Source organism: Puntigrus tetrazona, chromosome 7 (genome assembly GCF_018831695.1).
Source record: "Puntigrus tetrazona isolate hp1 chromosome 7, ASM1883169v1, whole genome shotgun sequence".
Taxonomy (NCBI): domain Eukaryota; kingdom Metazoa; phylum Chordata; class Actinopteri; order Cypriniformes; family Cyprinidae; genus Puntigrus; species Puntigrus tetrazona.
In genome coordinates, this window is record NC_056705.1 from 37,600,202 (window position 1) to 37,624,561 (window position 24,360).

The following is a 24,360-nucleotide window of genomic DNA, read 5'->3' on the forward strand; positions in this document are numbered from 1 at the left end:
TATGTGAATAATTACTTATTTATACTTATTACTGATTACAGTAAATTCTAGTTATCTGCTCATCTGTCAAATTTTGATTCTTTAGCATTCCTTTAAATTCTCTTTAGATCAATTAAATAAATTTATCCATTCAAAAAATATATAATTTTGTCCCTCCCAATGTTGGTAATGCATGGTAATGGCCTTACTGTAAACACTAAGGCATGACATTACCAGATAATGTACAACAGTGTGTCACTTGTGACAGGATCAAGCTGTATGGAGCTTACAACCTCTGTAATCAAATCTTTTATCTGTCTAATAAATGAGTCAGCTATAGCCCAGCGCACACTGTGCAATTTTGGCCATGATTTGGTCACCTACGACAAAATTTCTAGGCCAAAATCTGTAATCTTTGGCATGCTCACTGACAGCCAGTGGCCAGTGCAATAAAACTGTACCTCTGGCAAAAATCTGGTTTTGCCGCACAGTCTTGCAGTCTGACGTCTCCTGCGACAAAAGTCAAACTGTCTTCGTTTTAAAAGACAAGGCATGATCAGAATTAATGCTAGAGATTTCTTAGAACTATCATATACTCCGGAGTTCCCATCTTCCGCTCACGGAATATGTTATGTTGCCTTTGCTATGATACACATCGATTGCGTGCGTTGTTTTCATGTGGGTGTGTAGTGCTTCTTAAACTTTTCTTTTTAAATACGTCAGCATTTCCACCATCCATATACTTTTGATGATAGCCAACATTAGCCCCAGTCACTGAATGTGTAAAGGTTGATAAAGTTAAACTTTTCTTGCACACAGTTTGTGTTTCTTGTGCACAGTAGAGCGTCCGGTCTGTAAATACGATATTTTAGATATAAAACAGAATTGGTGACTACAAATGTGATACTGCATCCGCAGCAATAGATGGAACAGCACTATTGCATCAATCATCAAACCATGAAGAAAAAAATACTTCTAAACAGGAACAACAGCAAAAAATTGCACTACCTCTATTTTTTACCACGTCTTGAGAACTGAAAATGATAATGCACACAAAACTCTGGCTTACAAAGTAATGAATATGGTTAAAATACTATAAAGCAGTGAACACTGAGATGATAAAGATGCCCCTCATGATAGCAAACAAACCGCGGCTTGAACATAAAAAGGACATGAACTTAACTGTGGGAGTGTTAGTAAACAAAGGCACTGTGAGATTGTTCTCTGAGCAATCAGTGTTGAGTTCCCCACACAAGTCTGCCATGACGCCTAGCGACAGGTGACACAGCCACTGGTGACGGACAGCACTGGCCTGAGCTCTGATTGGTCAGCAGTACCACCCAGGAGGGGAGGGCTCAGAGTCTCATTGCAGCAAACACAAGCTTGCAGCTACATGCCTAATACAACAAATTGTTTGTTTAGTAAGATGCATTCAAATTATGTATGTGTTACACATTACAGCCCAAAAGAGAGAAAAACACAATAGTAGTTGACAAATAAAATTTGAAATATTCGATATCCAAATGAGAATGGATGGAGAATACAGCTTTAACCTTCTCAAATTTTTTGGTAATTTCTCTGTGTCCTGTTCTAGAGTTTCAGAAGAGATCTCCAGATTTGTAAACATAAGAGTTCAATGTAAGCTAAAATATTTTTCATCAGTTACTCTTAAGATCAAATGATAATACTGTATAGCTGTCCTGAGAAACATCTCAGGCAGGGTTGATACTTAAAAAATATTAGATCATAAAATATCCTGAGCCTTGAAAGAGCTACTTTAGTAGGGCTTAGTAGGGTTTATGTTTTAAGAATATATTTGCATATTTCCTTCCAGAGTGAATGTCTTCTTTGGGATCATGTTCCCTGGTACCTGGTAGGAAAATTCTATGACTCTCCTCACCTCAACAGGGGAGGAGAAATACCTGTAAACTCTAAACTTCAGTCAAGCTGGAAGAGTTCATACAGTCACTGCCAGATGCTTAACCCATGCACTGCACTCTCTAAAACAAACCTGGAATATAACAAGGTTAGCAGGGTAACAAATACAGAGGTTATTTGGTACCTAAAAACTAATTTCAGACTCCCAAAGTAGCAACTGGAGGTCACAAGCATCATGTAGAAAATCTATATGTGGTATCTATATGTGGTATAATTTCATGTTTTTTTCTTCTGAAAGCTTTTTCAAAATCATTGCTGACTAATATTTCCACTTGGTAAACTTGGTTTGTTAAAGCACAAGCCAATTCTTTAGAATTACAGCTATTATTATTTTTTTAAGAAACAATCCATCTTAGAAATAGAAAAATACATAAATTACCGCAGATGTAGTAGTCTGAAATCAAAGTATGTCACAAAGAAGAGCCCAGAACAAAAGCACTGACATTGAGAAAGCGAGAAAGAGAGAGTGTGTGGGCCCGAGCAGCCTGGGCCTGGCCGTGAAGCATTTACCTGAGCTTGAAGCTCCTGATCTTGCTTCCTGGCATCTTGTAGCTGCCCGTGAAGCTGCTGGTAGCGGTCGTTTCCCCTCTGGAGCTCCTGCTGGCTTTCTTGCAGCTCTCTCTGCAGATCCCACAGTCTCTGCTCTTGGACGTCCAGCTATCCAACCACAATAGAGGGCAGGGCGCAGAGTAAAGAGAAAATCAATCCACTACAAAGAGTCTATTTCTCCGCTCGCCTGCTCGTTTTGCAGACCCCTTCACGACTAGAGCTCCGGCAAAGAGGAACCGGTGTTCATCTGGTCCTCATCGCAACCCCAACATCCACCCCGAGCGGTTCTAGGACCCTTCACATACACCCTGACACTCCAGACAGACTAGGGCTGCCCTGCACTGAATGCAGAAGCAAAAATCAATGCTTCTTAACCAAATGCGAAATCGCAGCTCATTGTTCGACAGGAAGAGTGGGAGAAAAAGCAATACTTCTGCAGACGGATCTTTACAATTTTCGTTTAGATACACAAGCAGTTTGTACCATGCCGCTCGATCATCCGCTTTTTGAAGCAAAAAACGATTAATTAATGTTGTTATTTTTCAAATCATTTAAGCAAGGCCCACCATGTTGTATCGAAAATAAATAATTATTATTGTAATTAGCACAATATGGTCACCTGCTAAAGAGAACGAAGAGGAGGGGAAGATGGCAGTCGAGAAAAAGAGAGAGGAGGAGGAGGAGGTTTGGCAAACCCCTGGTTCTGGTCCTGTCCGACATTATCCAACATCATCTTCTGCATTTCAAATCGTGGCATGATGACAGTCGCATATCCAAAATGGAGGCCCAGGGACTCCACGTCGACGATCAATTAATCAGCCTTGCTCATTAGAGGCCCGAGAGTAATCCACAAATTCGCTTAAGTCACCTAAATCAAACAGTCGCCCCTCGCATTACCCATTGATTGTGGTCTGGTGACAAGCACTTCAAGCCTTGCCTTGTCTTTCCATCCGTCTGTTGGCATAGCGAACGCTAAAATTCCTGCTAGATTGTGGACTAAAACGATGAGGGAAGAATGAGAATCGTTTCCCTTTAATCCTAAAAACCCAGCTCATCCTTTTGCTCTGCTTTTCGGTGTGTGATGCAAGCCGATAACCCTGCTCTTTCTTTGCCTTACAATTGCGCTCTCTCTCCATTCTCCCCTCCTAAACTGATCAATACTTCATTTAAATCATGACATTAGCACACTACAACTGGAAAAAAGCAGAAAGGAATAGCAAAACGCTTCTTATGGCAAAAGGAAGGTTGGAAAATGCGGCATGAATCCCGTTAGTGACCATAATTGTTTGTTTATACGTAAAAACTAAGGTTAAAATGAATGTGGCGCTGAGGACCGACATCATTGTTTTGATTTGAGCTCCCGAGACTGACTGATCAATATCGCATTTGAATCCGGAGAGAGGGGCAGTGTCGCTTTAGCACTCGACGTTAAATGAAATGCAAATAGCGCTGCCGTAATCAACACGTATTTCGGACGTTATCGCCCCGCTGAAACAAACCCAAATGATATTTCCATACACAAAGAATGTGTAGCCATACGCATTGGCAGTTGCGTGATATGCGCCCTCATGCATTTGTTTATTCATGCAGTATGCCGTGAGAATAATCAGAGAGCTATATGCAAACACTGCTCACTTAAGACTTGAAGGGATGGTAATCATCAACGCGGGGGGGTGTGGGAGAAGAGAAGAAGAAGAAGAAGGAAAAAAAGGTAATTTCCTGTCGCGGATCTGCATAACAGGCGCGCAAGAGAGCGAGAGCGAGTCTTATCTGCCTAATGGTCATTAGCGGAGCTTATTTACCTGAACGCTCTGGGCGTCACGGGCCTGATGAGAGAGAAGCAGGTCTTGCCGGAGCCTTTGGATGCTCGCGTCCCGACGTGACAACTGCGGTTCGAGTTTCCCATCCCAAACGTGGCGAAGAGGAAGGAACGGAGGGCGTGAGGTGTTTTTGAGAGTAAAGAGAGGGAGGTGGAGAGAGAGAGGGAAGGGAAGAGTGAATCACTCCAGGAACATGCACTTACATATAGCCGGGTGCCAATGTCAACCAATGAGCAATTAGGCAGACAAGACCAAAGTTATTGATCGGGGTTTGGGGCTCTTTTTCCCAGGCTAACTAAGCTGAGTATGTGTGATGGCTGCAGAAGCAGTAGGGAAAGAGAGAAGGAGGGGGAGAGTTCGGAAGAGCGACTCCCTCTTGCTCTCGCTGGGCCTGTAGTGCCGAACAGGGCCGGTCATTTAACCTTCTATTGATCTTTCTCCTAAATAACCCCCCTCCCTTGACAGACGTGCGCGTTCAATGTATGCACTTAATGTAGACTGCACAACTGTCAATATATTACACAGTCAGATTTGTCTGCGGGATAGGCTACAGGATTCTAGAGAAGATACAGCGCTGTGTGCCAGTCACGTACTACCAACCAGATTGCAGCATTGCATTGCTTTATGGACTTGTTTACATTTGGTTTGAGGGTAGGCACCATATTTCCTTCCAGATAAGTTACAACAGGACTGTGAGGGATAGAATTATAATCTTTCAATAGGCTTCAAGGGATAGTTAACCAAGAAATGGAAATTCTGCAATCATTTACTCAACCACACATTGTTCAAAATGTGCATGTTTTGAACACAAAAGTAGATATTTTGAAGAAAGTCAGCAGGGTCCAAAACGATAAGACTAAAATGAAAAGACACTTGGTGTTCCATAGAGAAATAAAATGCATATGGAACAACATGAGAATGAACTATCCCTGTAGGTTGAAATCTAATTTTCATGTCAGTTCACTGGAAATTAATTTGGAAGGCGGATTTTAAATGCTTCATTGGCTAAACAATAAACACAAAGGATAACAGAAATTGAAAACACTGTACATCTATCTCTTACAGACTTCTCATCCATGTAGAATCAAGCAAGCCATCTACCCTCTAGAGTTGGGTGTTATTCAGAACTGAACTGAGAATGCCTTTTAAATTCCAACTTAATGCATAAACACCCATCTTAAGTGATTGGATAGGGACATCAGAACAGATAGATCAATTTGTATTAAAGTGTCCTTATTATGGGTTATGAAACGTTTATATTTTGGGTTTAGGAGTCCCAAACAACAGGTTAACATGGATGCAATGTCAAAAAGCACTCGCATATTCTTATATTATGCATTTATTTTTGTTCAACCCGAATGATTCATTCAATGATTCATTTTCCAAAATCCCTCCAGTGATTGGTAAATTTCATTTAAAGTAGCGTTTGGAAGCTTTTAATGCTTCAAAAGCAGCACCTACAGTGGCAAAGAATGAGTTTGCTTTTTTTATTCAGACCAACACAAAAAAAGGTTTTCCCAGGTCTGCTAGCGCAACAAGTGGATGGCAGTATGCTAATGTTTCAGATTGACCTCAGCATGAAACGGCTTGGAAATAATTATTTATACAGGGTTGCCCTTTCAGATTTAAAACTTTGCAGGATGTTTTCATCCACACACTGCATGAAATATAATTTTCTAAAATCCATAGTAGGAGCAGGGTAGCCACTTGTGATTGGAATTTGAGGAGGATTTTAGAAGTCTGTCACACATCTATTTTGTTGATTAATGCATGGTTAAGTGTAATTAGTGTAATCAGTGTTAATATAAGGTCTAAGGAGAGACTATAAGGACCATCGGGGATCAAAAACTGTGGCCGTACCTCACTTTTCAACAGCTCTGTTCCTCTGAGGTTGGTGAAATCACTGGAAGCCTAAAGAGAAAGACAAGCATCTGATGAGACTATGAGCTCAATTTATAGTATGTACTTAACATACATTCCACAGCAATGCAGGGAAGATAAACCACAAGAGTAAATGAAACCTGTGAGACAGATGCAGGTAAGATGGTAGAATAAGCAACTAGGAAAAGAAACCTTTAGAAATTACCAGGAGCCATTCTGTATGAGCTCAACTGTTTATGCTAGACAGCAAATAAATGAAGAGTAAGTTGAGACAATCGTTCAACAAAATAGGTCATGAGAAGGTCATTTTGGGTTGTAAAATGTCAAATGCAACACCCTAAAATATAATAATATTTGAGAGTGACCTATACTTTTGACCTTGACAATATACTGTATTTAAAAACGTAAAAATTCAAGATGTGAGAAATATGTAGTGCCTTTTACTTGAAGGTCACGCAACATGATCTGTCATTTTCTTTGAAAGTGACAAAAATGCTTTTTTTAAAGCCATTTAAAACCACCGTGAATTCAAAGAGTACATTTTTACATCTGTTGTTAACAATTTTTTATACGTTTGTTTTCTTTCTTGTGGAGACTCTTACAGTACATGTCACGGACACACAGGCAAACAATATATACCGTCGATGTTAACTCGTCTTCTCATCAAATCTATTTACGACCAAATGATCAGAGCTGCTACCTGCATTCATGTTACAGCTCTATTTTCATACTGTACATACTGTAACATCAAAACCTTTCTTATTTTTCCTGTAAAGAAGTTTTAGGTGAAACATCACTGACAGAGTTGATTAAAGAGATGAACTATGAACACACCTGGCAAATACAGAGACGAAAGAGAAAGAACTCAGTAAGACAGGGCAAAACATCTCTCCTCCCAGAGCGTGTGTAATTGAAGAACATGTCTTTCATGAGATCCGCTTTGTTGTGAAGGCAGAAAGTTAAAGAGTTTGCAAGTGCTGGTGAGAGGAGCCGATGACGACACCTGATCCTTCCTTCCACGCTCGTATTGACCCTTTCCTCAACGATGTCTCTGGAGAACAGTTAGTTAACACTGATTGCCTACAAACCTGCTCACAATGACAAGCGTGGCCTCGGCCAACTCTACTTCAACACAATCAATTATTTCCTCACTACCCATGGCCAAGAACATCCTTAAAGCACACAATCTGCACTGGAGAAACACTCTATTAGGAAGGTGAAGAAAGGACATTAGGAACCTGCTTTTCTCATTGCGGGCAAAGAAACGTGGAAAAAACAGAAACGCTGCCTTGTTGTTTTTTTGGGGTTTTTTTTTAAGCCACATTCAGATCATGAAAAATGTCACAGATCGTATGGTGACTGCATATCGCACAAAAGCACTGTTTAGGTATTTACTAGAAAGCCAAGCTCTCTTCTGCATAGCTTGATGTCTCTCCGAGTTTATCCGTCAGTGTGTTTTTGAAAATCAATGGTGATATTTCCAGAGAGGCAGACATGATAATGAAAGAGAGAGGCGAGAAAATGCAACCCTCTGAGGTGATTGCTCATTCCGAGCGGCTTCAAACATCCCTGCGTTAGAAGGACACCTTAAATATTCGGACTTTTCACGTCACTCCAGACTAAATCCCTAGCAACCACCATAGCAACACACTTCCACTTGGACGTGAAATGCATTGTAAGTTCCCCCCTGCCACCAGAGATGGAAGCGGGGAGGGAGGGTGAGTGCAGGAGGACAGACAGAGAAAAACAGCAACACGGAATGAAAGCATGAGAGGCGAAAGGAGAAAAACAAGTCGGGTAGACTTCATTCATATCAATAGCACAAACAAACCAGTCACATCTGCAAACGCACCAATGGCTGAGGCTGAAAAAAACTCTGAAGAGGCAAAAATCAGCTGTTGTTTTTCATCTGCGTTGTTTATCTGTTGCTGTATGCAAGGGATGTGACGTGTCCTGAACTAACATCTGCTACGCCAGAGCAATTCCTAACCTTAAGACATATATCTGAGCGTGTGTTGTTATCATAGATTTCTTTTTATTTTTGTGCTTCTTAGCTAAATCTTCCACCAGACATCTTTACCAGTCTTCTGAGCTATAAAGAGCTAAATTATACTTATTTCAAGGCTATTACCAAATGGAAATAAATATCATGTACAATTCAAATATGTAAATCTTAAACGAATGCTTATGTACATGTATACATACTGCATACATTTAATATTAATGCAATGCACCTTTGTCAGTCATGCTTAAATGAAACACGGTCGGATTATATAAGTATAGCTTATTATAAAGTATTTGATTTGATTTGGTTAAACAGATTCCCAAAACAGATTAAACAGATTCCCTTTAATTTAGTTGCTTAGAATCAGCAAAAAATGTGAAAACAATTAAACTTACTCCGTTGAAAAGTATGAATGGTAAAAAAATTGCTACATATAAAATGTATGAGATTGAAAGAAGTTGGGTTTAGCGATTATAAATACATAAACCTATTTACTGTGCATTTAAAACACATTTTGTTTATTAGTATGATTATCTGTTTCATTTATGTATGACTTTAGATTTATTAGCTTGTTAAAAATAATAATTACTATATAATATAACCCAAACGGATGAACATTTTAGATGCAATTCATATATTTAAATCTTAAACTTACGTAAATCTTAAATAATATGAATAATAATATGAATTGCCTCTCAAACCTATTTTGCTTCCACAATGTGATTTAGACAATAAAATATGGGCATCTGCATTTAAAATGAAGACTGAATATGAGTTTGCTAAAATTATGCTTAAATATTGTTCAACATTATCCACAGTCCATGCAGCCTAGGTGACCGCTCAGTTCTTCTCTTCATACGATTCCTATACTGCACTAATCTAATTTATACTTAGACAGCATTTCCTCTGACTCTTTTGATAAAACGATCAAATGCTCCTCTCTTTGTGATATATAAGATGAAGAGCAAGTTACAGTTATTTCACAAGCCTAACATTCATAATAAGACGAAAAGTGTGTGTAAAAAATGTAAAAGGGTACATTCTGATTCCATGCTGACTTTAACCAAGTTTCCACTTACAGTAGTTATGTCTAAGTGCTATAGTGAACGCCAGCTAAACTGACAGGTATGTTAAAGCTGGTTGTGAATACGTTCTAATGAATGGATCTACATCAGCAATGTAATCAATCAGCAACTTTGACAAAAGCCTTTGATTTTTAGAGAGTTCATCTTAGAAATGCTGAATGACACTTTTTTCAGCCCACCACAAGGACAACCTATTGCGTGAGTAGAATGCGTTCTGAATTGTGTTTGATGGCTCTAGATGGTCCTAAGCATGTGCTTTAGTTCTCAGCTATGCAAAAAATGTGTTTGATCAATTTTTATTCAAAGACTATGTTCTTGTTGAATATGTGTGCTGATACTGTCTATATTACTGATAGACACAGTAGCGGCACACATATTCGAAAGCAGGTAGTCATTGAACAAAAATGATAAAAGACTAAACACATTCAGAAGTACTATACTTCAAATTATGGTCATGTCTCTCTAATAATGCAGTATTTGTCTAATGTGCATTCCAGAAATCCTTGAAACTGTATAAAAAAATATATAGTGCACAGTCTGAATATGTCTTTGACTGATCCAGTGTCAGTAGTACAATATTACAAAAGAAGTTTGATTTAGTGACTTTAGAACTGACAGATTTCTTATTTGTAATTTAGTTCTATGTGCTTTTGTGTTTTTTACACAACATCTTCTTTTTTTTTTTTTGGACACATGCGAAATGTCTATTTCCAGCATTGATTCTACGCTGGAACTGATATAAACACACACACACACACACACACACACACACACACACAGACACACACACTAAACTGGATTTCTGGTTCCTAGCATTCTTTGTCAAAAACAGTAATATGCTATATGCAATAATGTTATCTAGTTAAAGGAAAACTTTTTCAAAATTAGGTTGATTTTCCATCCCCCCTTGAGTTAAACGGTTGAGTTTTACCGTTGTTGGATCTATTCAGCCGATCTCTGGGTCTAGCAAAGCTCTTTTAGCTGTAGCTTAGCATTGATCATTGAATCTGATTAGACCGTTAGCGCCGCGCTCAAAAATAACCAAATAGTTTTAATATTTTTCCTAATTAAAAGTGAACTTTTCTATACTTACATTGTGTACTAAGAGAGACGAAAAATTAAAAGTTGCAAGTGCAATGATATCTCTGTGCAATGTGGCGTGTTTCTTTAAGAGTAGGAGATTTAATTCATTCAATAGTCTGTTTTCAAAAACATTTTTCAAAAAGGATTTATTTGTTAACATTAGATAACTACATTAGTTAACATTAACTAACCATCAAAATACTCTAGTAATAGCATCTATTATTAATGTTAATGCTCTGCATTTGTTAATACACTATTAAAGTCTACATTTGTGTCTGTTTATGGGCCAATGACCCTATGGTCAACAAAAAAGAATAATACTGCGTCAAAGTAATTGCATATTGCTAGTTAACGCAATAACGAATATGACCTTATTGTGTTACGAGTGTGTTCAGTAAATCACTTTTAAACCATCTTGGTATATTCTTGTTGTACAATTTTTTTTGCAAAGATATAAAATCGAAATTGTATGAAAAACTATACTGAGACAACCAAAATGGCAGCATCTTTACCACTGCTACTTGCTTTACAGTTAACCGATGCGACCTCTAGATCATTCTGAATGGCATTTTTAATCTTATTTTTAAAATTGTCCTCTTAAAATTCTAAAATTCCTTTATCCCGGGGTTGGCGACTTGTGCTACATGTATGCAGCGTTCTTCAGAGCCATCACAATTACTAGTACACTAAATTCCTGCCCAAGTCGAGTTTGGAGCTTCTTTCTCCGCACTAAAAGAGAAAAAACATGATGAAAGTGAAGGGGAACAAAGCAGGTGGGTTGCAAACCCCCAACCCTAGTCTTTCTGCTACCCCTTCTCCATTCGCATGGGACTTCCTGTAGAACAGTAATGACCTCTAAGTGAGCCGCTTCCTTTGGAAATTTCTGCTTTTCTTCTCCCTCCGCATCTGCTTTCCCTGTCTCTGAGATCCTGATACTCAGACGCTGATGAGTTTAGTCAAACTTCATTAAGTTCATAGCCCCAGCCTCGCGCTCCCTAGTGGCACACTCCACCAAACGAGCTCTTCGTCTGCCAGACAGCACTTTACTGCTCCATCTCACAAATGGGGAGGGGAGCACAATCTATCTCTGTCATTCTCTTCCCCTTTCCCCTTTTCTCTGGGGTTGTGTGGGTCTCCGGTCTGTTCGCCATTCACTGATTGGTTCGCAATAAGTTCATGGAAATGCATTAATGAATGCATTAATGTGACCCTGAGAGCTCTTCTGTAGGGGGCACAGGTCATACAGGCTGATGGCGGAGAGGTTAGGCCTTCTCCATGCAGCATGAGCAAGCTTTTTTCTATAACCTCTAGCATTTCCCCACAGATGGGAACACGCAGCACATGCTCAGTGTAAATTTAGTCTTTATTGGCACCATGTGGCCAAAAATACGGCACATTGTGGCCTACCTTCCAAAGTCCAGCCTCTTCACTGAATCAATTATGGTCTATAATACGAACCAAAGCTTCCCATTTATTCTCCCACTTATCTTTCTACATATCAACAGATACTAAATCTCCCTGAGCTTAAAAGGAAGTTTCTCATTTCTACCTAATGAAAATAAGTTATTATATTAATTTATGTACACACTTGCCAGGAATATAAAACACAACAAATATTAATGCAAGAAAAAAAATTACAAACAATTCTTAAACAGTTTTTACTGTACATCAACTAAGAAACGTAATGTAATGCACAATTGTCAGCCAAAAATGAATGAAATAGGTAAAAAACTGTTAATACAAATGCATGAATAATAAATAAATAACCTAGTTATTATCTATTTGCATCTTTTATTTGATTTGACTTAACTTAAAAATGCATTAAGAATCACCATAAATCTATTTATATCTCCATACATCCATTCCTCTGCTCATGACTTTTTTTGTATACTGGCCCTAAGTCACCAAAGTTTACATAGGACAATAATTTTAAGTAACTTAAGACACTTTAAGTGCTTTTTAATTATTTGGATGAAATACATCAAGCATCCAGCCTTGGATTCAAACCCCTAAACATAAAATCTCCAAACATGAAGTCGCATTTTATATGAACGATCTAATCATGATTTACATTCAAAACTCTCTTAGGTTTAGCAGGACATGAGCCGAAAGGAACTGTGAAATGGCTTCCTGTGTACTAAGAAATGCGTGATGGTTTCTGAACTCCTTGTTTATCTATATCTAAAGGTCTTCTGCTCTGGACCAACCTTACATTAAATGTATATTAAATCCAGCAAGCCAACTTTCAGATGAGCAGTTTAATCCAGCTCTGTTTGACCCCTGGCAAGCGTCTCAAACTGTCTGAGAAGCAGTCAAAGCAGTCTGGCATTTCTCAAAGTACAGCTAAATCTAATTAGCCTATCAATGTTAATTCCGAAACAATAATCAGCAGTAAAGACTCCATGTCCTTCAGCTTAATTTAATGAAGCTGCATTTGTTTGTTTTAATCACTGGAACTCAATGACGTGATGTGGTGTTTATGTTAATGAATAAGTCATCTCATTTAAAAAGGTTTGGCTTTAAAATGGTTTTTTTTCCACTAGCATTAATTTGCCTACTTAACGATTACGACAGCGGTGTGAGACTTATGCTGACACCTATTGGTGTGGAGGTTTATGTGCAAAAAAAAGCGTGTTTTCAAAGAAAAACAGCATATTCAGCACCTTTATAACTTATTTAGCAATGAAAATGTCAGCTAAGATTACGTAGATAAAGTATTCTGCTGTATGATGTTGTGTTGTCAGAGTAATCTCGTATGCTTGGCTGTTATGAACGTGAACTGACCTAGTCACTCAGCTTAACGTAGTTGACATCTTATTCTTATTCTAAAAATCCATGAGTGCTGGCGGTTTGAAAATTGTCAGTCATGGCGTTTTTCGTGGAGTTTATGGTTTCGCCAGCTCTGAAGTGATTCTTCATTTGCTTTGACAATGTTTTTACTTTCCCCACAACAGGTGGAAAAAAACTTAGAAAGACCAATAAAACACAAAAATATTTGCATATTTGTATTCTGTAGGGTGAAAACCAATCCATGCACTGTTACTAGCTATGAATTTGAGTTTGATGAACAAAATCTCCAAATTCTCGCTATACCTTAAAGAGGTATCCTGTAATATGGTTATATTGTTTTTATGTAATATGTACAATTTTTGTTTATTATATATTAAGAAAAAACTGTGTCTATGGTGTTGCAATTGATGTTGCCTCTTGAAAAAGAGAAATTTATTCAGAGTACTTTTAGTGTATAAAGGTTTTTGGAAGTAGCAGTTCATCTGACAGGTACATGATTCATTCTTATTAATATTTATAGGTTCAACTAAATTTCATGTCACCTTTTTCTACAGTATACCGTTTCATGCTTTTACATGCGAATGTCACATATTTAATCCAATTCTGATAAATTTATATTTTAGAAAAATATGGATTTGTGCTAATTTGTTAAGTATTCAGTAACAGTGCTTATTGTTTGATTAAAATGAATAAAAACATGCTTACATTTAACTGAATACAATACATTAAACCAATTGTAAAGGCACAGACATACATTTAATTCTTAACAATTTTACTTTTAACTGATATTATTTCTCATTAAGCACTGTAGTTGAAGAATGACCCATACATTTCTGCCATTGCAGAAACAGCGCATTTGACACATTTATGACTTATAACTTATTCTGCGGCAAGATGTGTTCGCAAATATTAACAAGGCAAATCGTATTTTGCTGGTTATGTGATCGTGACATTTTCTAAACTGGTGTGAGCGAAATGAAATGACTTATTTCGCCTATAAATCGCCAACGGATTTGCACTGAAACTGGTTTTCCTCAGTACTTCAGTGGGGATAAATAAAAAACAATTTTGGCTTTGCTTTGCTTTCGCTGCTTGTGCAGTCCAATATCTGTCCTGTCCCCATGGGCTGGGCTCTTGATTATCTTTTGCCTCTTCAACGCTTTGTGTGTTGCATGCTGCGACGTATTAACCCGAAATAAGATGGCCAGCCAGGTCGCCCTCCCTCTCCCCCCTCCACACTTCCACTATAGGTAATCAGTGGCCAGGAGGCCTTGCCCGCACCCAACCGCATACATTAGCATTAATCACAGCCCTGCGCCCTGCTGCACTATTCATACCAGCCACAAACAAAAGGTTACACTTCTCCTCTGGCCCCTTCCCCTCCATCGCTCCTATTCTTCCTCTCTCTTCTTGTTGCATCCTGACTGGAGAATTTCCTCTATCTTATCTGGAGCAGACAGGCGAGACAAATGCTTTGAAAGCGGGCAGGAAAGCAAGCCGAGCTCCGCCGCAGCCACCAGATAAATCATAGATGAGCCAGTCTGAACGCTGTTCATATAATCCCACCATTCACACTGACTAATACGGTAAACCGAGAATGCCCGTGTTCTTCATCAAATATTCATGCATACGTAATTAGACAACGTCAAATGCATGCATAAGGTATGTTCGTGTGTTTATTCACGTGGGTTGATGTATTAGTGTATACGGATGCGCACAGAAAGAAAGGCTGTTTCTGTGCAGTTAGAAGAAGAAAAAAAACACTGTATATGTGTGTGCATGTGCGTGTTAAAGACTGTCAATATAAAATGCTGATGCACAGTATATTGCTGCCTTCTTTCCTATGCCTGACTCCCTTGTGATCACCAGGCAATTACTGAAAAAGAAATCATCGCTTCACTTCATTCTTGCGCTCCCTAACTTTAATTGCTTAATGCATCCTTTACTGCTGGACTGTTACCCTCTGCCTCCCTCCCTTTCCTCTCTCTCTCCCTCGCTTTCTCTTTTCTTTGTTTCTCTCACTCACATCCACTGCAGCACACTGCAGCTGAGCCCGGCTAATTAAAACTGAATCTGAACATAAAGCAAAATGTGATGACGTCCACCGTTTCATGCATAGGCGCTGATAGACCCTACTTAGCAGGCTATTCAGACCCCCATCTTTCATCTATCAACCCCCTAAAAATCCGCAATGAACTACAATGAGCTGTCTCATAAAAATAATAATAATCAGGGACGTTGCTAGATCTCTAAACGTTTACTGAGGTTATGTTGCTCAGGATTTTCCACATATCTGTCGGTATAAGCTTTAAAGTGGGTTATTTTAAGTGTTATATTTGTTCTAGTTAGTGGTGGATCCTGTCCGGTGTGTCACATTAATAACGCAGACTTTGGACAGCACATAGTACCGTAATGAACGGAAAAATATTTTGAAACTTCTTATAATAAAATACAGCAAGATGTGTCAAGTGTGGGGTTTGCATCATTGCCTGGCTTCGTATGCTTATCAAAAGGCTGTGGTTTAATTATATAAGTATATTTGGTTCGGAGTGAAAGGCAGCACTATCTTCATGTGAGCGTTTCGTGATCCGTGTTTTCAGCCTCTCAAGGTAAAGCAAGCTCTTGTGAGTTTAACACGCATCTGGCGCCTCATTTATGAAAATGCTGTGCAGAATCCTAAAATCGAGCTCCATTTTGGATTTTAGTGTACTCGCACTCTACGATCAAATCTGAGCATCTGCACGTTTTATAAATGAGGCCCCTGGAGTCTGCCACGACTAAAAGACCATCAGTGACCAACGAGATGTGGGTTTTTGTTCACCTGACGAAGTTTAGAGCAAAATTCACTGCATTTATTGGTTACCAGCTACACTATGCTGGTTATTTTATCAGAAGATAAAGCCCTGATATATCAGCTCTGGCCGAGGAGTTAGTGAGCTGCCTACCTAGGAGGCATAATGGGCACTACATACTTACAAACATCATAACACTAAGACGGCATCACATACTTAATGTTCTACATGGAGAATGTCCAAGAATAAATAAAAAATACAGAAGATGTGGTAAAGGTAATGTCCAAAATAAGTGTACATTTTTGCTTTATAAAAACAAAATGAACATCAAAAGAGTAACTTAACACTGGGTGATAAACAATACAATGAAAATACATTAAAAAATTAATGAATGGAAAACAGAATATGCTTACATCCATTATCTACGTCTAACAAACTTGTTTCTTGCCCATTAATGGTAAATTTGGATTATGATAAATATCAACATTGAATAAAATAGCAAAAATATGTAATTAATAATAATCACCACGTCCTAACCCAAGGTTGTTCCATGTATTTTGTCTCTTTAGTATTGCTGGCTTCGAACTGTATTGATCAACCTGACTTGTCATTGTGCGATTTGAGAACCGCATGGAACTGCTATCCACAAAGAGTTTATCAATCACCTCATAATATCTATTTTGGTTGCAGTGCCTAAGAAGGCAGCAGCCTATGTAGGCTGTAAAAAGCAAGGCAGTCCACTGTGTTTTAGAATAGAGCTGTTGAGTCATAGTGCTCATGCAGCAACGTGATTTCAAATTCACCTCATGTCATATCCTGACTCCCGTTCCCTTATTATTTCCAGCCTCGATGTCCCGGTAAATCCAAGAAATATCTTAAAATAAATAAATAATATACTTCACTAAATTCACAGTTAACTGTCACAGGTTATTTAATTAATAATACGTCACGTTCTAAGAGTTTTTTTTTTTTTTTTTAAAAGAGCAGCGAATAACAGACAGAGGTGTATTATTCGGTCTTGACAGCGGATCCAGGACAGGCTGTTATTAAGCAGCGGTCCTGCGTCTGTGCAGGAGCACAATAAACCTTCCTCTTCTTTAATTAACTTTTATGGCTGCCGAAGAGGACACCCTGACACCTGTCTTACAGCACACAGCAGCTTATTTCATCCCTGGACACGGGTGTGTGTGTGTGTGTGTGTGTGTGAACAGCTGAGACAGAAGCAGAGCAAACGAGAGAAAGAACGAGAAAGACTGAACACGAACAGCACTCTCAAAGCCGCAACCTTAAATAGGTCCACCTTTCCTCTTCTCTGGCACCAGAATTTGACAGAAGTTGGAGACTTTGCCCATTTCTTTAGGCACTCACCTTCAAAAAACGCAAGCGAAAGTCATCTAATCAGTTTTCCATTCTGTCCTCTGTAAACCTGCCACCCACTCTCTCTGCTCGCTCCGCTGAGCGCTCACCATTAACTCTGTTTGCTGAGTATCACAATGCGTGGTTATTCTCACTCCTGACACTGGGCCAAACATTCATTTTATCGCCGCCACCTACACAAACGAGCGAAAAAAAAAGTTGCATCTGTCTATGGGTAGATCAAATGAGCTAAAAATAATTCTCAAGAGCCCATTGGTGGACTGGCTTTGGCTGAGCATGTTTCTGCATCCTTGACACTTCGCTATTAGCGCTGCTTAATTAGCGTTAGCACGTGGCCCGGCTCCTCTTCGCAAACAGAAGGAAGTCTGCTTGGATCGGGAGTCTGTGGTATTTAATGATGGTCTGTAAACTATATTATTTTTTCATGCCTGAGAAGAAAGTTCTTAATTGGCCTTCGCAAGCCGAAGAGGTCGATCTAAACTGTGAGGTCACAGTAAACTAAATATTAAGGCTACAGCTAACGATTATTTGGCTAATCGATTCATCTGCCGGTTGTTTCTTCAGTTAATCAGATAAAAACAACAGAGCTAACCCCAAATATTATTTCGATGATTCATTTGTTGATTATTTATTTGATCCAATATAAGAATTAAGTAATAAAGAATTAATTCTAAAGAAACGAGCACATGCATCAGGCAAAGAACAGAATAAACCAAAAAGCTTTTGTTTGAAGCATGTAATATTAAGCATTCTCATGTTTAGGACAATATTATGGCTCTATTAGGTCTATTAAATCCTATTTCTATATTCTGTATTTTAGTCCTCCAAACATTGTGCAAATGAAAGGCTATGAAAACAAATATAGATAAACTATTTTTTGTAGAATATACTATACATTGCTAAAAAAAAAAAAAAAGTGTTAAAATATAGTTATAAAAAAATACAACTTACCATTTTAAAGCAGAAATTACACTTATAAAAAAAAAAAAATGCTATATATGTATATAAAAAAAGCACATACTAAATCCTAAACCAAAAACATTAACTTTTTCTCCACAAACTTGTGAGTGATTTTATTTGGAGCTTTTGTAGTAATGTGAGTTTCTTGTCAATTAGGCTTTCATTGCACAACTTTAATAAATCAAAATGTATGACTTAATATCTCACAAAATACTTACACTTACAAAGTACCTTTAAATTAAAATCACCTCAAATTACCTCATTCTTTGTTTCTTTTTTAAGAAAACAGGCGTGAAAAATGGGGAAAAGAATTCTAAATGTTTAATTCTGTGTTTGTTTTTATCTATTCATTTAGGTATATATACAAATTAGAGTTTGTTACCGCTTTCTTGTGTAACTCTACAAGTAACAAACCTCATGTGAATGACAGTTACCTTCAAATCTGCCAACTATTTAACATATCCACTTAGAATCTCTTCAACGATTTTGCCTTGACTTTCGTTAAGCAAAAAGAGTAAACCGTATAACACAGTTTGCCCACTACAGCAATTACAAGCTCATTCAGAACAAAATGTTAGCACGCAGAAGCCTTAGCATTCACCTGCAAGTTTCAGGCTTTTGTACAGCAGTCCAAAGCAAGACAGATGTGAGACTAAAGAGCGATGATTGAGCGTTCCTGGATTAATTTGACACATGACTATAGCTCAGGTGCTATAGCGAGGCACAGTGAGTCGGCTACGCTAGGCAAAACCGCACGGTGGTAAGAGTAGGTTAGCTATTGACTTACTCTATTGATTTTGGCAAAGGAGTTGAGTGCTTAAAAATCACAACAACTTTTAATCCAACGTGATGATTGTGTGCAATAGCAATTCCCCACTGAATGCATGTGAAATCAGTGCAGAGCAGCTGTGGTGGCTTAGGATAAACTGGCAGCCACTACTATCCCATAATGACACAGAGAATCTCCACCACAAGACCATTCTCACACACTGATTACCCCCGGCAGGAGAAGAGAAAACAGCTTGTCCAAAACTCCCTTCACACTATGATGGCACAAACTTCCATCTATCCAAAGAGCGGATCATTTGTGTGAAAGATTATGTGGCCCTTTGAATGGCAAATAAATCCAATTTAGCCACCAAGGTGATTTATGTCGAAGTGCGACCCTCTAACTCAGCACAGCACAGCTTCATTATATTACTTTCACACCCCCTCGCTCCTACTGACCTCCCCGTCCGACCAATGACTTTCAGGAACCTTCCATCAGCCCTCACAGTTTCACTCTGACACGCGGTCACACCTCCTGCCCGCGGCGGGCTGACTTTACAGCCTTTTTCTGGACTGGCCAAAGTGGACCAAAACCTGGTCCGCCGCATTTATGGGTGCAGCCACAAAATTATCATATACCATGTGTAATGCAATTTATTGGTATTAGCACGGCGGGAGACCTTGAGGATGTGACCCTAAAGTAAGGAACTGATGGTCAGAAGTGAGTTGTCACGAGCCTCCGTATTAATTTTGCACAAATGAAAACAACAAATCATTGAGCCAACACAACATTTCCAATGGCCACAAATGCTACTGACCTTTAAATTTAGCTAATATCTTTTTTTAATGTTATATTCATTAACTGTATTGCATTAACTGAATTTAGTCAATTTTACTAATCTGAATAAAACTGGTTTTAAATTAAGTCAATAAAAATAATTTTAAAAAGAAAATCATCAAATATGCAAAATGACAAATCATCAAAACATCAGACAAATCTATATGCAAAGGTTGCAATTTTATTAAACTAACTTATTTAAATATATTTATTTTTAGATATTTATAAATAAACACATTAAAGACACCGTTTTACATATGATCTGCTTATTATCCAGCATCTTTAGTGTCTCGGAGCAGCTCAGCTCAGCTTACAATAACAGTTGATGAAAGGTTCAATCTTGGAAAATAGAGAAATCATTGTATTGTAAAAAAAAAAAACATATTTGTTTTGTAATACTGTGTAATAATAAGAATAATAATACTCATCATCATCAGAGCATTTTTATAACATTTTAATATTTTATTGAATTTTTTCACAATCTATAACAATTTTGATTCTACAAAAAAATCTACATAAATAAACCAGAATATCTGAAAATGTCAATGGCCATGCGACTGCCACTGAAATGAATGCTATCGGCTGTCTCCAGGTATTACAGACCTCGGTGCTCTATCCTGACTGAAGTCTATGGAGAGGAAAGAAGCTGTAATCTGCATGGCTAAAGTTGGCGAGGTTCCAGTCTTTCCTCCGCTAGCTGTAAACAGCTCACTGAAGCCCACTAAAGGTGGAGAAGACAGAAAAAAAGTATGTGCGCCTTTAATACTAAAGCAGGCTGCTGCCAGAGCTCATTACAACAGCCCGCTCTGATGCGCGCGCGCACACGCATACACACAAACGTGGCAGCTCTTAGGAAATGAATTCCATTGTCACCCAGCATCAACTCACACGGGAATTGGAGGAGCGGCCGTGTCCATGTGACTATCCGTCTCATGCCTTCCTCCTCTGCCACGACCGCACCTCCATTTTGCTGCAGGGAGATTTGGAACAGTGTCTGCCTGATGAATAATAAAACAGGATTGCTTTGCTCAGAGGGAGAGGGGGCAAAAAAAAAGCAGTTTATCCAAATACACAGAGGCAAATGCTGAACACGTTTGTATTAAGGGAACAATAGACTGTGGTAATGCCATAAATAGTCAGTGTCCGTGAACAAATCTCATAAAAAATAGAGTAGAGTAAATACAAATTTAAAGAGAGCTGCTGAAGATGATGTATAGACATAGATGTGCATGAATATTCTCCACTCTGGCTCTGGATGTGATGAGCTACGGAGCAGAAAGTATGGCCGGTGCTTACAGGCCCATGTATCAGAGTCATCCCACAGCAAAACAACAAAAATGATTTGAAGTGTGTACCTTTTGTTCTACTACCAGAGCGCTGACTTTAATATATTGCCTTTAATATTATGCTTTCCGATCATTTACCACAAGATATGAAATCAGTCAATTGTGCCTGAAAACATTTGTACATAGTTTGTCAAGCCTGTTCTTGTGAAAAAGTAGTGTACTTTAGTTTACTTTAACTTTTAAAAAGAGTGCTTATTATGGAAATATGGAAAGTAATGTTTTTAGACACTTAATTGCGATAAATGAAAATGTAAAGTATTATGTGTTTAAATGTACTGAAATGTAGTAGGCTGCAGTTTTGAGTACTTTAGGACCACCTTTTAAGTTATTATATGCAATTATAAAATGCAATATTGAAGAACACGTTTAGTATGTGCACTAGTATGCTAGTCATAATTCAAAATTACCATACTCCTTTAAAGCCAGACAAACAATTATTGCAATTATATCACTTTTTAAGTGTGCTTAAGTGGCCTTTTGTACAGTTATATACTTTTTTTATTACTTAAAGTATGCTACATGTGCATTATTCATACATGTATATATATATATATATATATATATATATATATATATATATATATATATATATATATATAAAATTTTGATTTCCCAAAAATTGTGATACAACAGGATTCTTCGCTGATTAGAAATATCAAAAGTACCATGTTTATCCGAAACCTTTTCTTTTCAAAAAGGACATTTTCTTTTTCCTTTACTGTGCCATACAAAAGTAATGTGTCCTTGCCAAATTAAAACATTAATTTATTGCATTAAATAAATAAGTTAATTAATGAAATCTTATGGACCACTAACTTTTGAATGGTAATGTATGTTTTAAAGTTCTGAAGAGTCATGGCTCCTTCAGGTGCATCTCAATAAATTTGAATAAATCTGTTGTGAAAAAAAGTTCAATTATTTCAGTAATTCAACTCAAATTGTGATGCTTGTGTATTAAATCAATTCATTGCACACAGACTGAAGTAGATTAAGTCTTTGGTTCTTTTAATTGTGATGATTATGGATCACATTTAACAAAAAAAAAAAAACACAAATTCACTATCAGCTAATAAACTCAAAATACCAGCAAGACCATGAGACAATCACTGACACCCTTCACAAGGAGGGTAAGCCACAGACATTCATTGCCAAACAAGCTGGCTGTTCACAGAGTGCTTTATCCAAGCATGTTTACAGAAAGTTGAGTGGAAGGAAAAAGTGTGGAAGAAAAAGATGCACAACCAACCAAGAGGATCACAGCCTTATGAGGATTGTCAAGTAAAATTGATTTAAGAATTTGAGAAGAAGACGAGGACGAACTGGAAAGTTGCCTAGTGATCCAAAGTCTCAAAGATGAGAGCAAGTTTTGTATTTCATTTGGAAACTAAGGTCCTAGATTCTGGAGGAAAGGTGGAGAAGCTCATAGCCCAAGCTGCTTCAAGTCCAGTGTTAAGTTTCCACAGTTTGTGATGATTTGGGGTGCAATGTCATCTGCTGGTGTAGGTCCATTATGTTTTTTTAAAAACCAATATTGCTGCACCCATTTACCAAGAAATTTTCATGCTTGCTTCCACTGACAAGCTTTTTGAAAGATTTGGCATCTCCCCTTACTCCCAAAACACCAAAAGTTGGTTTAATGGCCATGGTTTTGATGTGCTTAAATGGCCAGCAAACTCACCAGACCTGAACCCCATATAGAAGCTATGGGGTATTGCCAAGAGGAAAATGAGAAACAAGAGACTAAAAAATGCAGATGATCTAAAGGCTACCATACACCTCAGCAGTGCCACAAACCAATCACCTCCATGCCACGCTGATCTGAGGGGGTAATTAAAGCAAAAGGAGCCCCTACCAAGAATTGAGTACATGTACAGTGAGGGAACATACTTTCCAGAAAGCCAACAATTCACTAAAAATTCACAATTTGAGTTGAATTACTGAAATAAATGAACTTTTCCACGTCATTGTAATTTATTGAGATGCACCAGTAAGAAAAATCAAACAAATAGTGAATGAAACTCTCATTTTTCTATTAAAAACATACAAATCAATTGTTTGGGAATGAGATTTCATATTCCAGCATGAGGTAAATGAAAGGTAGAAGAGGTAAAAACAGAGAGAAAATGAGATGGAAGAGTAAAGAGCATGCAGGAGGAGGCCGTCAGTAAGGAGCAATGGATGGAAAAGAGAAATGAGGTCATTATGTATATTGCTGGCAATTCAAACTCTCCCATATTCCATATAAGATCCCATCAGCTGTCAAATTGGGAAAGTGAAGGGGACGCAGGGTGCCGAGCATCTCAACAACAGAAGAGCAGGACGCGGCACAGAGACCTCATCAAAACACAATCACGTCCTCAGCCAGAACGCACTCTCTCACAATTCGGTCTCTCACTCTTATACACACACACACACACACACGAAACACAACCAATAAACACACTCGAATCTAAGCCTCATTTAACTTACCTCACTAAACAAACCAGTTCTGAGAAATAATATCAGATGCAATGCTGTAATAACCCACACCCCTTGCTGACAGATGTGATGTTTACCTTTCTTACATTACAAACCTAAGTCTGCAAGGAACCGGAAAAAGCTAGAGCTGTAGAGTTGCTTTAATGAAGCCCTACAGTTCCAGACAGGACCTCAGCTGACCACGAGAGCCGGCAGCAGTCATGGTCAGCACTTCTACAGCACCAGTCTAGCTTGTATCTGATCCGCTGGATGGGAGCCTGCATCGGCCTAGGCTTAGCTCACTCAAAAACAGGTGCTGCAGTTTGGGTGTCATGCTAGCCAGTTTCTGTCCTGGGATATATTGTTATATTTATTCTTTTCTTCTTAAACTTGGGTCTAGATAAGGGTTAGAGCAAATTCAAAACTGAAGAATTGGCTCCCTTGCAGTTCCTGAATATGAATTTGAATAAACACACCCAAAAGAAAGCTGAAATGGAGTTTAAAACTCAATAACAGCAATTCAAAGAAGCAATTCATTCTGTCATTTTATTTATATTTGTGTCTGATTATCATTATTTTTATAAATATTTTTCGATCTATCAATCTAAAGTTCTATTATTTCATCTATCATTCTTTCCATAATTTTCCTTTTATCGTTCTGTGTCTATCACATCTTCTGATAGAATTTCAGT

At 38.1% G+C, this 24,360-nt stretch overlaps 1 protein-coding gene across 3 annotated transcripts in view; it reads right to left on the reverse strand.

The window, feature by feature from the left end:
- The window catches only part of LOC122348025 (trichohyalin), a 170,010-nt gene that overhangs the window by 78,020 nt on the left and 67,630 nt on the right, over window positions 1–24,360 (reverse strand). For all 3 annotated transcript variants that reach the window (XM_043243264.1, XM_043243263.1, XM_043243262.1), the window contains exons 5-7: window positions 6,147–6,197; window positions 4,269–4,352; window positions 2,428–2,574 (exon numbers count right to left, since the gene is read on the reverse strand). In XM_043243264.1, coding sequence (XP_043099199.1) covers window positions 2,428–2,574; window positions 4,269–4,352; window positions 6,147–6,197 — 282 coding nt within the window. The remainder of the gene's footprint in view (window positions 1–2,427; window positions 2,575–4,268; window positions 4,353–6,146; window positions 6,198–24,360) is intronic.